A 17,307-nucleotide genomic window follows, 5' to 3' on the forward strand; every position below is an offset into this window, starting at 1 on the left:
TATATGCCAAAAATCATTAGGATATTAAGTAAAGATCATGTTCCATGAAGATATTTTGTAAATTTCTTACCGTAAATATATCAAAACTTCATTTTTGATTAGTAATATGCATTGCTAAGAACTTCATTTGAACAACTTTAAAGGTGATTTTCTCAATATTTAGATTTTTTTGCACCCTCAGATTTTCAAATAGTTGTATCTCAGCCAAATATTGTCCTATCATAACAAACCATACATCAATGGAAATATTATTCAGCTTTCGTGTGATGCATAAGTTTCAATTTTGAAAAATGGACCCTTATGACTGGTTTTGTGGTCCAGGGTCACATATGGAAACGATCTTACGAAAACCTTGTAACAGGGCAGAATGATCAAGCTTAATTACTTGCGGTCATGCTGTTGTGTCCAAAAGATGTAATTTCTTAGGTGTCATTTTTTTTATAAAGTTAATTTATGTGGAATATCAATCTGTAACAGGGCTGAATAGAACAAAACTGAGACTCAGTTAAATATATATATATATAAAAAAAAAAACTTAAATCAACTCAATAGACTCTTAATTTGTTGCATCCTTTAAATTTTTGTATACAGCCTAAATGTTAAATTGTGGAATGTCATGGAAACACAAGTAAACTGGATCCGGGATGAACAAAGACAAAGATGGTGAATGTGAAATAAAGCATTTACAACATATTTGCACCATTGATTACTTGGGTAAACCTGACAAATATTGTAACACTTCATTTTGCATTCACCTGTTCTAGCCTATGCATTGAGTAACGTGTAAATGTGTTCATAAATCAATAGGCGAAGCAAACTGGAAAGCACATGCTTTTGCATTGTTAAAGTAATTCCAGCGTGCACATGTGTGTTTCAATCCATATTTATTGAAACAACAGTTGATAGAACCAGCATATAACAGAAGCTCAATCGTAGGCAGACAGAATTGTTCTCAATCATAATCATACAGCATTGTGATTTATGTTTTTCTTGATATAAAAGGACATGCAAATGTAGCCACTGATTCTCTCATTGGCAGACGCCGTGAGGATAATGATTTAGCGTTAGCAGTCACTGGAAACATAAGTTAACATTAACTAAACATTATGTTACATAACATAACGTGTAACGTTAACATAACATTACACAGCGCGGTTAATCGAGGTCCATGTCCGGCTTGGCTTCTGTGGCACCTGCACTGTCCGCAGCCGCTTGCTCTGTGCCGCTGGACTGGGCTTCAGGGTTTTCCTGCGTATTGACCGGCCCGTTCGGTTCTGAGGGGTTCTCTTCTTTTGGCAAGTCCACTTTGGGCTTGGGTTTGGTCACAACGGGATTGCAAGTGGAGAACAGCTCCTGTGGAAAATGTAGAGATTGAATATGACTGTATCAACAGTATTGTTCTGGCAATGCTAGAGTATGGGGTGGGCGATATGACCAAAAACATATTACTTCAAATTATTTCAGCTATTTTTATTTTATTTTTGTTACTAAAAATAAGAAGCCAATACACAATAGAACAAAAATACACTAAATAAACTTGTGTTTTTCAGCTACAGTAGGTTTAGTTAACATGCAATAAGAAATACTACAGAAATTGAATAATCAAGTGTATAACTAAAGCAAAGCATAGTCTTCACTGTATCAATCAAATATGAATTGATTCTTAGAAAAAATCTAAAAGTGATTCAGTCAAGAGCACTTTCTCTTTTGTTGCTTTTATGGATCGTTTTGTCTTTATTTCCTCTTATACTTTGTACATATACTTTTATAATGGCTATTATTGTTCATTAAAACTGACATTTAACAAAAAGAGGCAGAGTTGTGCTTATTGTTGATCGCCATTTCCGGCATACACCACGACTATCAAGTAAGGGTACTGTTGGCAGTGGAAACGCAAGCTGGATCCGGGTGTTCGGTCCCGAATCGTACCGTACCATACTGTCTTGACCCGTACTGCTCGGTGGAAACGAGCCATTAATGAAACCGATGGCAGCAGGCTGCTGTCCCTTTAAGACCGACTGCATGGATCCAATATACCGAAACATCCGGTTTTCATCCAAATGTTTACATTTACATGTAATGTGTATTTGACCATTCAAGCGCAACAAGATGTGAAAGAGATCTGAATTCGTGATCGCATGCTGTCTGAGAGAGATGCATTCTGTGCGCATGCTTCAGGTGTATGCATGTGAAAACCACATCGAGTTCATTGATTTTTTTACTTATTGCACTTAATAACTATTAAACATCATGCACGTCTTGAATTTGCCATCTCCGCGCACGCTAGGGATCCAAAATCAATATTTGAGCAAATACATAACACAGATTCACAACGGTTAGCTTGTAATAATATTTTCTAATTTGAGTGGTACAGGTAGGTTTTACCGGGAAATTCGAGCATGGCACTGCGTCATTACATCACGTCTGTAAACAAAGAAGTTTTCCCGACTAGTAGGCTATCGCACGTGAGGATCCTGCAGGTGGAGGATCGTTTAGCCTTTTCTCACAGCAGCTGGAATTATTAAATGTATCATTTTGATGGCGGATTGTAATCCACAAAGGATTATGTGTTTATGAAACACATTAAATTATATTCCAGTTTTAAATGTGCTTCTGATAGCCTGGGATTACACAGGATTTGCATTTTAAAGAAAACCAGTTCGAAGGGAGTATAATTTGCTTTTTGAGTTAAAAGAATTTCTTAACATGAAATTCGAATGATATGACAATTAGATTAGGCTGTACAGAAATTGAAATCTACATGCTAATTAGGGCCGTCAAATTGGCTGAAAAACTAAATTCGAATTTTGTACCAAAATATTATCAATATTCAAATTATATTCCAATTTAAAAGGCATAATTTCTGTTAGGGGGGAAAAAAGCTTTTGGCTTCTCTCCTGAGGCCACAAGAGGGCGCACCGAGCAAAATATTACTAATGCACGTTTCTTCAGAGCAATAAAAATAACAGGACTATCTTCGAAAAAAGTGCATAATGTTTAAAATAATGTTTACAACCCATATATATAATTATGTAGCTTAAACAATTAGAAACAAAAAGCATCATGCATGCATGGACAGTTTAATACTAAGGACCGAAAACCAATCACAGAGCACTTTTTTCATTTAAAAACATGAGATGCAGTGGGATGCAGAAAACCCACCATAAATTCGAGACATGTTTTTTTAAAAGTTTAACTTGCATTCATTTTACATGGCTTTCTAAACATGTGGCTCTCTTGTGCAAGACATGAGTGCAACTGTGATAGACGTCCCTATAGAAAATGTGATAAATATGCATTCTGTGTGAACGGCTTGGTTTAAGTTGACGTAAACAACATTTCCACATTGATGATCTCTTTTTCTGCAATATTTTGAATGAACAGCGCCAGTGAGTTCAACCGGATAGGCTAAAAAAAAAAAGCAGCATTACAATGCAACGACACCTACATTGTCATTGCATCTTGTGCGCCACTGATAAGGCAGCCTGACTAACACCGAAAATTTGAATGCAACGTTTTTGCATTCGAATGTGGATTTTTATTTGAAATTCGACGAATATTCAAAATTTGAATTATTTTTTGACAGCTCTAATGCTAATAAACACTAGACTCATAGTCACGCAATGCTGATGTTGTTAACATTAATAATATGAGAATAAAGTACAACAACAATAAATTGCACGGTTTGATGTGATATGAGCTAATCGATCGTTAGATTAAATCACCATTGGTAGCGCAATTTATGATAATGCTTTTTTCCTCAGTTGGTCAGAACAAATGTGGCAGACTTGTTACTTGTTCAGATGTCAATATACGGTGAAAATTCTTATTTGGGTCATATATTTGAAGACGTAGGCAAGAATCTGTGATTGCGAAGTACAGTAAATATCCACACCGGTGCGGTGACCGACTGCAACACATTCACCTCAAAACATTAGATTCATCCGCGCTGAAGCCGTGCCGACTCACAACCCCATGCACGGAAAATAATTCCAAAAGCTGCAATTCCAGGTTTTCAAACAGAGATGGCGACAAAGAGGCAAAACTTACGGACTGCAGCTTTAACTCTATTTAACATCTAGCACAGCCCACTCTTTATTTTCTCATTTTCTTCTTCATTATTCTTAGGCGAGGTGTATATAGCCTAACTTTTCAGTAGTAGTGTGCTACATGGATATATTTGCACACCGCTATATAAACTATATAGCAAAATCTGTGGTAACTATACCGTCATACCCCCCAACCCTACCACAGTACTTTGATATTTACCATGGTGCTGAATGATGACATACTCCAGAAAAAAGTTCATCTAACTGTGACTGACCTGTGTTTTGGCCTGAATATCTGTCGTTTTCACCACAGGCTCCACGGCGAGACTCTGTTTGCTCTGCTGGTTCATTTTACTGTTCATCCAGATCATAACATCGTTCACCATCCGGTCCACCTTCTGAACCTCAGCCTCATCCAGATGGTCAAACTGCTCTTCCTGTAATTCAATAAGACAGGTGAAGCCATTGTGCACCAGGCAGGTGCAGGTCTGTATCTTATGTAACATTAATTCAGCACAAGCTCACCTTGGTTTTGTAGGCCTCTACAATCTTCATGTATTGCTGCAACTGTCTGCCCAACTCATCAAAAGCTTTGGGTCTCTCCTCAAATTCTGTGTATCTCTCTTGAATGGGTTGGCCGAGACTCTGCAGGAACATTTTTAATACGTTAACAGTCCCAGAATACATCTTCCTTCGAAATGCATAACACAAGTACAATAAGCAACATCAAAAGAACCAGTCCTTTGCACTTAGTGGAGATAATTAGGTGACTGAGTGCTGTTTGTGTTTTGTGTAACTGGCATGATTAGCTATACACAGCTTATATCATGAATTATAGACCTCAAAAGACGTTTAGTACCTTCAGTTCAACGAGTTTGTCAATGTATACTTGTTTAGACTGGTCTTCTCCGTCCTCATACAGCCAGACCTCAGTGTCCTCCAGTTTTAATGAGAGAGCATCTCTGTCCTGTGAGAGAAAGCAGACCGAGTCAGGCACCACTGTTGCTGTTGGTAACTAAAACTACTAAAATCATTGTTGTTAATTTAAATAACGCTGAAATAAAAAAAAAAAAAACATGCATATTAGATGGAGAACTTAAATGAAAAGCAGAAATGCTGCCTTAGCTACTTACTGAAATAAGCTGAAGTACTAAAACCAACATAAAACTAAAGCTATATAGAAATATTAAAAAAAAGAATAAAATTAACAAAAGCAAAAGTATTTAAACTTAAAATAAAAAAAGCCAATTAAAAATATTAATAATTGCTATAATATATAAATACTAAAATAACACTCATGCACTGAGATCAATTTTAGTAGTTTTTATTTATATTTTAAATCAGTGTTTTTAATATTTTCTATTTTCACTTTAAAGTTTTTTAGAATTTGTGCTATATAGTTTTTAATATTATTTTTTTAAGTTTAGTTTGTTATTTTAGTACAGCATGGATCAAGTTAATCCATTTTTAATACCTGCACAATAACAATAAAAGTCTGTGATCTTTAGATTAGATGGTGATATAAAACACCTTCTTACCAATGAATGCCTAGAAATTTGCCCAATCTCTTGTGATTACCAGACAAGGATTTCAAGATCGTTTCATGCAGATATTTCACTGATAAGAGCAATTTCTTTTACTTCATTTATGTAAACTGCTTCATTTTTCCAAGACATTTCACAATTTATAAATTCCCTAATTTAGATTTTAAGCCATGTGACTGCTCTCACGCTCTCGTTGACGAACTTCTCGAATGTCCCGTGCAGTTTGTCCCTCATCTCGTACACATACTCCTCCACATTGTTCTTGGCATCGTTTCTCTCCTTCTCAAGCTTGTCCTGCATGATCATCTTACCCTGAGGAAAAACAATTTCACAGTAGATTGAACTCTCTGTTGAAAACACTTCCCCAGTTCTCATCTGCACAGAAAGCATACCTCGCTCTCCACAAAGAGGTTGAGCATGTCATTGGCTAACTGCCACTGTGGGTTGTTCTCAATGGGCAGCTCCAGGACCTTTGTTTTCACTTTGGCCTTCTTGGCTTGTGGAGGCTGATCTGATTTCTTCTCCTGTTTGCCTTCCTCTGCTGATGTCTGAACAAATCATGATCCATTATTAGATATGTGATAGATGTTTGAATTAAGGGTGTGCGATTTTGACAAATTATCTCTCAATATTTATTTGTATTTTTTTTCAATATCGATAATGAAACAATATTTTGCTGAGTGTGTTTTTGTGCTGGTACAGGCCTGTCATGGATAAACAAAATGACACTAAAACAGTCAGTAGGTGGCAGCAAGTCTCTGTCTTAATGAGTGATTCACTGAATCATTCATTTAAGTGATGGCTGATTTATTTAGAAACAAAGCAAGTGGCTGTTTTCATAAATGGATCATTGAATCATTGCCTTAAACGATTCGTTCAAAAACAGATTCATTCAGAAACAAAACACTGCAGTGTTGCTTTGGAACTATTTTCATTGGCGAAAAAGAAAAAAAGACAATGTGCCTGAAACGTAACTCACTCGATATTAACTTCTTGTTCACCGAACTGTTGTATAAAACTAATATCGCATTTGCAATCACGTTCAAGAGCTAATATTTAGGAAAACAGCACTGATGCTTTTTAGCTGTCAAACGATTAATCGAGATTAATTGCATCCAAAATAAAAGTTTGTTTACAAAAAATGTGTACTGTGTATATTTTTTTATGAATATATAAAGAAACACACATATTGAAAATATTTACATGTATTTACATATATATTTATATTCATATAAATTATCATACAAAAATATATTTAATATATAAACGTAACATATTCTTCTTAAATATATGCATGCGTGTGTGTACTTATATAAGCATAATAAATATACACAGTACACACATATATTTTGTAAACAAAAACTTATTTTGGATGCGATTAATCGCTTGACAGCACTAGATATTAACAGCTATATAATTATAAAAAACAAAAACACATTCAGGGATATTTTCTGCTTTCATAAGCTGAATTATGGGCCTTTTAAGTGCATTCTAATAGGCTTCACCAGAGTGAATGATTTTACATTACTTTAAAGACATTTTGACAAACATTGTGATTTGGTTGCTCGTATTGTCATATCAGCTTGATGTCAGCTTGCATTTCCTTAAAACGACAATTACTATATTACATTTAGATTTAGTCATTTAGCAGATGCTTTTATCCAAAGCAACTTACAAATGAGGAAAATGGAAGCAATCAAAATCGACAAAAGAGCAATGATATAAAAACTTGCTATGTGTGTGTGTGTGTGTATATATATATATATATATATATATATATATATATATATATATATATATATATATGGACCCTGGACCACAAAACCAGTCATAAGTGTCAATTTTTTGAAATTGAGATTTCTACATCATCTGAAACTGAATAAATAAGCTTTCCATTGATGTATGGTTTGTTAGGACAATATTTGGCTGAGATGCAACTATTTGAAAATCTGGAATCTGAGTAAATCTAAATATGGAGAAAATCGCCTTTAAAGTTGTCCAAATGAAGCTCTTAGCAATGCATATTACTAATCAAAAATTTATATATTTACAGTATGAAATTCACTAAATATCTTCATGGAACATGATCTTTACTTAATATCCTAATGATTTTTGGCATAAAAGAAAAATTGATAATTTAGACCCATACAATGTATTTTTGGATATTGCTACAAATATACCCCAGCGACTTAAGACTGCTTTTGTGCTCCAGGGTCACATATATACTATATTACCACAGACAATAAATATTGCAGTGTATGAATGGTAATCAGCAAGACTAATCCAAAAGCTAAGGCTAATTTCATAGGAGCTATTTGTAGATCCCATTTACCTCCATTTCCTCCGTTCCAGCTTTTTTATCTTCATTTTCTTGTTCTCCGGTGCCTGGCATCTTTTGTTCATCTTGATCAACCTGCATTTTGCTCTGTGAATGATTGAACACACATGGTGGTAACTTCACCAGAACATCGATCTATGATGAAGAGCTGAGTTATATGGATGGTTTTTCCCCACGGCACAGAATACACATTAACAAAGCAGAGTTTAGTTGGGAGAGATGCCATGTGAACAGTAGCATCCTGCAGCAATACCTCATTTTCTTTTTCTGGGCTCTGCTCTGTGTCCATGCTCTCCTCTTCTTCCTCAGATTTCTGCAACTCCACTAGCGAGGCACTGGACACACTGAAGATCCCGTGGATATTGACTCGCACCTTCACCTTAATCTTTGAACTCTCGCCCGAGGCCTGGGGAACCACTTTCTGGATGAAGTACTGGCCTGCGTGAGAGTTTCAGTGTACATACAGAATTTATCATGTACAGACTGTACAGTGAAAATATGCTACGAGAAGAAAAGAGCATGTACAGGGCCCAGAATATTTGCCACCTTTGCAAGTGGCAGGTGAATTAAGAAGAAAGGTTTTTGCATGAGTTCAGTTTCTACAGCAACAGGATTATTGAGCTGTTCTTCTCTCAGGTCACTGTGTCACTCATGCACTCGCCAGCCTCTCTGTGAGAAGACGCAAGGTCACAAACATTGTGATTTGGTTCCTCATATTTTCATTTTAGTAGTTCAATGCCAGGAATGAGTCTCCTCAGTTTTGGAATAAAAGAGAACTACTTCCCAGCTAAAACCCAGAAGGTAAAAGTTGTGGTAAAGCTGACAGTCACTGGGCTTTTCTTTAGCGGTCCATTTGTCTCTCTTTGAATTGTTTAATTTGCTTAAAGATGAAATGGAAGATACAGTAGATCTTGACCACTGAATAAAAAGGGTAATTGAGACTTTCTCTCACAATTTGTACTTTTTTCCCCCCGAGTTTACATCTCACAGTTCTGACTTTTTCTCAGAATAGCGTGACATGAATAGGGTTCCTGCGATAAATCCCGCCTCTTGTTCTCGTGCGAGCTCTCGGCCTGAATGAAGAAAATTATGGAGTTATTGACTATTTATAAAGTAAGTAAACAACTCTCCTGCTTAGATACCACTGCTTTGTGTCATGTCAAAATAAAACTTGAAACGGTGATGGCTGCGTCGTGAGCATTCAGTGTGATGAAATTAAAGATATATCTTCGTGTCTGTGGCAGTGTTTACATTGCTATTATGACGATGATGACCCTAAAATAAGTTGACTATTAAAAAGAACAGCTGAATATCAGTTCACAAATAAAAAATATTGGTAACATTTTACAATAAGGTGTCGTTTAATCTAACATGAACATTTATTGCTGTATTTAGCCTATTAATCTGTTTACATTAGTTAATACAAATACAGTTCATTGTTAGTTCACAGTGCATAAACTAATGTTAACAAATAAATGTTTTAAATTTAATAATGCATTAGTAAATGTTGAAATTCATATTAACTAAGATTCATAAATGCTGTAGTAGTAGGCTATTGTTTAATCTTAGTTCATGTTAACTAAAGTAGTTAACTAATGAAACCTTATTGTTTCCAGAAAATTGTTAAAATTGTTACTGCCTTTAGTTATTATTTTGGAATAAATATAAAAATGCATAAAAACACTATGAAATGTATAATTAGTATTCAAATGATTAAATAAAATAAAAAATAATATTAATAAAATACAAAATATAATTATATTTGTTCTGTTTTTTATGTAATATTTATTTACCCAGGAAAATGTGACAACATTAAGTGTAACAGACACACACACACACACACACAGCTATATAAAACTGCCTCATTTTAAAACACCACCGGTGAGTATATATCACTTGATTCTGAGCAGAAAAAGTCAGAATAGTGAGATTTAAAAAAAAAAATTACCTTTTTTTTTTTATTATTATTATTCAGTGGCGGAAACAGGCTTCCATACACCCGAGTGTTACCGATTATCAGAAAAAGAAAATAAGTGGGTTGGACAAGGGGTTTCTATGAATCAGTTCTTGATGGCATGTTGAGATATGGAGGTTGCACTCAAAAGTGGAGGCTGAATGTTGAAGTCCTGCATACGTAATCAGAGAGCACTCTGGCATTTTTACAGAAGATTCAGTTATGATATTTTGAGTTAAAGAGTAAATTGGCCAGTAACTCCATACTTACTCACAAAAGCCATTTTTACTCATATATGGCACTTTGCGAGCATTACTTGCGAACCCTGAGTGTGTATGTTTGTGTGTGTGTGTGTGTATGTGTACCTATTATGGGATCTGGGTAAGGGAGCTCTTTAGGACAGTTGTAGTACGCTTCCAAGGAGAACGGCTCTCTCCGGTAAAACGTCAGCACTTTGGAGAAAGGTGCTGCGTGGTTCTTTGGGAAGACCTCACAATCGCTGAAACGAAAGATGAAAGCAGTGTAAATAAAAACACGGTAGTATCGAGCACGATGACTGGATGGCACATGTTTGTACCTGACTCCATCTTCAGCGGCGGCGCTCCACTTCAGAGAGATGGGGAACGGAACCACTTCTGTTATGGAGAACTCACGCACTTTAAAAGCAGGGGAGAGGATGGCACACTGTGGGATCAGGAGACAGAGCCAGTGAGGAGGGGAAAAACACTCTTAAAAGGCCTGCTATCTAATGGTGGCCTGTCAAAATACCTACACTAGTGGTCTTTGCACTTGACCACATGATGCTCTTCCTGTATTTGGCCCAAGTGAGCATGAAGACCACAAGTGTGTGTAGAACTTTATTACCCGATGGGACTCACAGTGTTATAAAATTGCAAGTATTTACAGAACTTTATTTTGATTTCCAATACTTTTGCATTTTAAAATAAACTTCTAAATGTCTGTTCAGTAGTCTCTATAGCAGACGACAATTTAGTAACTGTGGTGCTTCTATTTAAGTGATTAAAAGCAGTTGTAAATGCTGTACAAATCATGCATACTCATCTTTGCACCAATAAAATGAGCAACACATTTTGCTACCAAATTAAATGTAATAACTAATTATTATTAACTTGCACTGGAAAGGTTTCCGCTAGGGCTGCAACTAAATATTAATTTATTGGATAAAAAGCCTTTTTTTTTTTTTTTAACAAAATGCACAAATTTCACATGCTGCCCAATGCTGTCCTTCACACAGACGTCCCAACTGAATGCTATACACATCCTATATGGTGAATATATCTATGCTATACATTGTGTGAAAGAGTTATAAAGCACAGTTTAAATGGAGAGTTTACATACACAAAAGGACAGTTTGAATCCCTACACTAAAAATGTAGATAATAATAAATATAATTAAGAAAAGAGATGACAGGAATGTTCTGCATGAACACACAGATTCATTCTGAATACATTAACATACAGGAACATCTTTTTATTCAAATGACATGCTGTTATCCCTTTACAGTTACTATCATAAAATTACATGTTGACTTTTAAACCTAAATTTAACATCCAATAAGAGACATTTCAGCAAAATAAATATTTTTGCGCTGCATATTAATTTTCTCCCTCTTTAATTTAGCGCCGCCACTCGTTCAGTAAATTCTTAGGTTTAACACAGACTGTCAGGACGAGCCTTCATAAAAAATAGAAACACTTGCATGAATATGTAACATTTACAGATAAGATTCAAGATTTTTATTCGTCACATACACAGAGTATAACCAGCAGTGACATGTAAGATGGTGTAAGGATGTAAGGATATAACCTATATGCATTTTTTTGCGCTGAGGAATCATATTTTATAAGTTTAAAATAAAGCATGTTTTGGGCGGCTTGAACCACGCACCTTTCCCGAAGCAGCTCGCTTTGTTTCTTCCACTATTAGATTCAATAGAAATGCATTATTTAGTGGCTTAATTTGACACGACTGGTGGAAGGTTTCTGTGCATGGTGGGCAGACGCGACTAAACGATAATGACATTCGTTGCCAATGATTTTTATTATCAATTAGTTGTTGCAGCCCTATTAGCCTCGAATGCCGAGGTGTTTATTAAGTGTGCGTTAAGGGCATTTTTAAGACCTGGGACAGTCTTGTGCATGCACTTCTTGTGACCAATGTAAATGTTGGTATTTGGAAAGGCCCACAGTCTCGTTAAACTACGAGCACGGCTTGAGTCAGCAGAGGAAATGCAATCTGACCTGGAGGGCACATCCTCTGGCTACAGCCTCATCTGCATTCAGCGTCGTGCTCGGCTCCTTCCCAAAGAACTTGCTGATTCTTTCTTTGATAGCTGGCATTCTAGAGGCTCCACCCACTATTTCTACAGCATGGATGTCATCTTTCTTCAGATCTGCACAGGACCAGGTGACAGACAGTTGAATGATTCATTTCTGAGATATAGCCTTGCTATCCAATGAAGATCATTACTTACGAGCTTGCTCCATTAGACTGCGCAGCGGAGGCTCCACTCGGGCTAAAATATCAGCACACATCTCTTCAAACTGAGCCCTGCCACAGGAATAAAACAATACATACAGCTCAAATTAACTCCTGTCAGGATGGCAACTTTGATAAAAGACATTTAATTGTGGTTGACGGGAAGGAATGAATGTATAACACAGTATAAGCTGTGAATGTATAGGAAAAGTGCATGAAAAAAAAAATCTGTCATTCCAATCCTATGACTTTTTTTCTGGTTTTAGAGCCAAGACCGAGCATGCAAATGAGATATGAGTGATAGGCAAGATTCAAACTTTGAGTGATCTTCTTAAAGGGATAGGTTCACCCAAAAATTCATGTAATTACAAACCAGATTTTCATTCATCTTTGAAACACAAATGAAGGTATTTGTTAAAGAAACCTGAGAGATTTCTGTGCATTATATAACAATTTTCATAAAATTTAAAAAATAAATCTATTCTAAAAGAAATCCACCTGAATTGAGTGGTTTAAATCAAATTCTTCTGAAGATATGCAATCACTTTATACGATGAACTGATTGAATTTTTGACATTTATTCACACAAACATTGACCAACACACATATGCACATACATAGAGCTCATTAAATATCACAAACAGAAGCTCAGACATGCTTGAAGCCATACTCTCTGCAAAAAGCTTGGATTAAACCACTTGATTGTTTACAATGAATTTTGAAAGCAAGTTTGGGTATAATGGACTTTTAATGGAGGGACATAAAACATATCTTTATTTGTGTTTTCGAAGATGAATGAAAGACGTGTGAGTTTAGAATGTGACATGAGAGTAAAGTATGACAATATTAATTTTTGAGTGAACTATCCCTTTAAGATTTGTAACGTAGCACACGAGTCTTATGGACTACTTGAACTTTAATGCTTTCTGGACACAGACAGCCCTTTGATCACTTTCCTTGACCTATGAAAAACAGCAGCTTGAAAACTCATAATTCTGCTTTTTTTTGTTCCTCGACACAAAGGAAATCATACAGGCTTGGAATGGCATGATATGACGACAGCATTTTTATGTGACTGCAAGAGCTTGTTTGATTTCAGCTGAGATTAAATAACTGCATACCTGCTGTGTTTGCTTGATACATCAATGTCGTTCATGAAGCACTCGATGTTCAGGGGCAGGTCGGAGGAGTTGGCACTCATCAGCTTCTTGAGCTTCTCACACTCCTGGTAGAGTCGGACCAACGCTCTGGGCTTGGACTTCACATCCAGCTTGTACTTCACCGCAAACTCCTCACAAAAATGTCTGACCAGCCGCTCATCAAAGTCTTTTCCTCCCAATTCAGGGTCAAAGGCTGTAGCAAGAATCTGTACGGGTGGAAAAAATGCTCTGTCTATATTTCCACATAACAGACAAGATCACATTTTGAAGATATAAATGTCATCGGTACAAACCTTAAGCTTGCCTTTATTAAAGGCACACACAGAGACCTGGTAGCCTGAATGACCAATATCCACAAACACCACTATCCTTGGCTTTTCTTCAGGAGCGGGAAGATCCTGCTTGTAGATCCCGTATGCCAGAGCCACTGCATGCACAAAAAAAATACACAGATGTCATTCAAAAGCGGAAATTGGTTGAAATGCCGTGTTAAACCCTGAACAACTCACCTGCGGTGGTTTCATTCATGAGTCTCAGACAGTTGAGTCCTGCAATCTGAGCCGCATCGATGACAGATCTCCTCTCAGCATCGGTGTAGAAGCAGGGGACCTTAGAGAAAACAGCATTCGCTTGGTATAGAGATAGAGTATTCATAGTATCTAAGGTGGATTTCTGTCTCCAATAACTCATTTTACAGCTGAGGGAAAAATGAAGTTGAAATATTTAACTGAATAATGTGTCAAATAATGTTCTTTGTCTTTCCCGAATAGAAGTGGCAATAGTTTACTTTGAATGAAACAATTCCATTAAAATTGCAAATTAAATTCCATTAAAATTTAAAATATTTATGACCTTAAATTTAAAACTGATGCATGGGGATTTTTTATTCAAACACATTCACCTAAATACAGTTTGCACATCTATTATTAGTTGCAAACGCTCATACTGTTGAGCCCTGATAAGGACAGTATGGTTTGCAAACCCACCAATTATATGCAACATCTTTAGAGATGCACTCACAGAGATGACACAATCAGCGACGGGTTTCTTGAGGGCGCTCTCAGCAGTCTCCTTGAGTTTGGTGAGGAGCATCGCAGTGATCTGTTCAATGCTGAACACCTTCTCCTCCTCCATGTACATCACCTACAACATACAACACACGAGTGCTAAAGGACAAAAACAGCTCACAATCGCTCTCACATTCACTGCACAACAGAACTCTGCGCTTGGCTTTAAAAGAAGGTTTTGCTGCCAAAACTAGACCTCTGAACAATGCTGGCACGGTGTGATGTTTGCACATGCCAAGCGAATCCTGGGTTTCTTGACGACATCTCACTTTTAGCTACTCACCTTTATGCCCGTTGTGCCCGATGGCATCTGTGACAGGTCATAAACGAGACTGGACTTCAAGTTCTGGACAAATGGATCTGAGAACGCCCGACCGTGGAAACGCTTGAATCCTTGGACAGTGTTACTGCAATGGGTGACCATCTGTGTTTCAATTGGAACAAAAAGCATGAGTAAATCTTGCATTATCACAAATACAAAGAGTGCATGAAGGCAACATAAAAATACGCGAGAATAGACCCGGATAGCATCATATTTAATATTTGACAGGAACGAAAATAAGGCTGTGAAGTGCAGAAGTAGATGCGTTCAATGGATTGCAATGTTGTTTAACAACTTACCAATTTTTCAGTTGTGAAAATGACAGGATCTAGGACCTTACAGTGTGTACAATTGTAAAGACTGGAATCTATCACTCAGCCCTGCTGTCATCCGTGTTAACCTGACTAAGATACATCACATACCTGGCTTTTAGCTGCCGCTCCAATAGATCGATTTCGTGGTCCAAAAGACACACATGCTCTGAAACGACAAACACAAATTGCCAACCATTATGATAAATGACTGTCCTGGTAAAATCAATAATTATTAGAGCATGCATTTATTTACACACACTTATATTTTGCACTATATATACACATTTGTGAGTTACTACTATATATATAGTGCAAAATATATAAATGTCTGTTTGTATACACACACGTTTATGAGAAGAAACTGTCAGTCAGATGTCTTATACATACAGTACATATATAACAGCAGGGTAGATTACTTACAAATTGTAGCCCGTTACTGATTCCAAATTACAAGACAAAAATGTAATCTAATTACAAGAATAACCTGATTATATAATCCAGATTACATGTAATCAGTCACTACCCAGCTCTGCATACATACTTTTACACTAATTCCAAAGAAAATAAATATGCATGCATATATATATATATATATATAATTTATCAGTCTGAATAAAACACGAGATTCAAATATGATTAAAGCAAAAAGACGGTTCAATGTTGGTGAGTTAATCTGTACTTTAATTAGCATATTAAGTAAAGATCATGTTCCATGAAGATATTTAGTAAATTTCCTACTGTAAATATAAAAAAAACGTGTATATATATATATATATATATATTGATCGGACAATATTTGGCTGAGATACAACTATTTGTAAATCTGGAATCTGAGGGAGCAAAAAAATCTAAATATTGAGAAAATCACCTTTAAAGTTGTTCAAATGAAGTTCTTAGCAATGCATATTACTAATCAAACTTTTTTATATATATATATATAAAATATATTTTTTATATACTTGTATATAATACATTTTATAAATGTATATAAAAAAGTTTGATTAGTAATATGCATTGCTAAGAACTTCATTTGAACAACTTTAAAGGTGATTTTCTCAATATTTAGATTTTTTTGCTCCCTCAGATTCCAGATTTACAAATAGTTGTATCTCAGCCAAATATTGTCCGATCATAACAATCAATGTATACATCTCAATTTCAAAATACTGACTCTTATGACTGGTTTTGTGGTCCAGTGTCACACACACACACACACTCTCTCTCTCTCTCTCTCTCTCTCACACACACACACTCTCTCTCTCACACTCTCTCTCACACACACACACACACACACACACACTCTCTCTCTCTCTCTCTCACACACACACACACACACACACACTCTCTCTCTCACACTCTCTCTCACACACACACACACACTCTCTCTCTCACACACACACACACTCTCTCTCTCACACACACACACTCACACACACACTCTCTCTCTCACACACACACACACACACACACACACACACACACTGACACACATTTTCACTTATTCCAAACAAGTGGTGTTAACTATATTTTCTGTTTCTCAAAACACATACTACTAACAGTAGCAGCAGTAAGTAGGGTAACGTTAATATCATTCTATCCTAGTGTCGTGTCCAGTGCAGGGTTGAGGTTAAAGAGAGACTCACGGAGTGCATCTGTCGCTGTATTCATTCGCCACAGTCTCTATTCCTCCGGCTCGAGCTACTGCTACATAGCAGCTCAGAAACCCCACATCAAAACCCACCACTGACATCTTACAACTACGAGAACACGAGAACACTGTACGCCCGGATTAGATGGTCGATCTGTCAAATATAGAGAGTAAACAACACCGTTTTACTTCATTATTGTACTGTAACTTCAGCGAGGAATGAGGCTGCGGATGATAAAACGCCGCTTATGAGACACAGGACCGCTTCCGGTTCAAGGCGGAGCTAAAAGGTCCAACACAGAAGCTCTATTCTGAATCTCTTTCAATTATAAACTGCTAAAACTAATAATGCCTTCGATGTAAGGCGTACCTTCTGGTTGTTCTTTAAAGTTGACATTCTTATGTGTAATT

At 36.4% G+C, this 17,307-nt stretch overlaps 1 protein-coding gene across 1 annotated transcript; it reads right to left on the bottom strand.

Annotated features, from left to right (window-relative positions):
- Nucleotides 1-866: 866 nt before the first annotated feature.
- LOC306853702 (heat shock 70 kDa protein 4-like) lies at nucleotides 867-17,170 on the bottom strand. The gene is made up of 19 exons (XM_079391310.1): nucleotides 16,892-17,170; nucleotides 15,357-15,414; nucleotides 14,896-15,036; nucleotides 14,566-14,688; nucleotides 14,055-14,154; nucleotides 13,839-13,972; nucleotides 13,507-13,751; nucleotides 12,381-12,457; nucleotides 12,148-12,299; nucleotides 10,463-10,569; nucleotides 10,251-10,384; nucleotides 8,185-8,369; nucleotides 7,926-8,018; nucleotides 5,986-6,141; nucleotides 5,780-5,905; nucleotides 4,909-5,016; nucleotides 4,575-4,694; nucleotides 4,325-4,486; nucleotides 867-1,353 (listed from the first exon to the last, which is right to left on the bottom strand). The coding sequence occupies exons 1-19, from the start codon at nucleotides 16,996-16,998 to the stop codon at nucleotides 1,156-1,158; spliced, it is 2,526 nt and encodes an 841-aa protein (XP_079247436.1). The 5' UTR covers nucleotides 16,999-17,170; the 3' UTR covers nucleotides 867-1,155.
- Between the last annotated feature and the right edge of the window lie 137 nt (nucleotides 17,171-17,307).

Source organism: Barbus barbus (assembly GCF_936440315.1).
Source record: "Barbus barbus genome assembly, chromosome: 33".
Taxonomy (NCBI): Eukaryota; Metazoa; Chordata; class Actinopteri; order Cypriniformes; family Cyprinidae; genus Barbus; species Barbus barbus.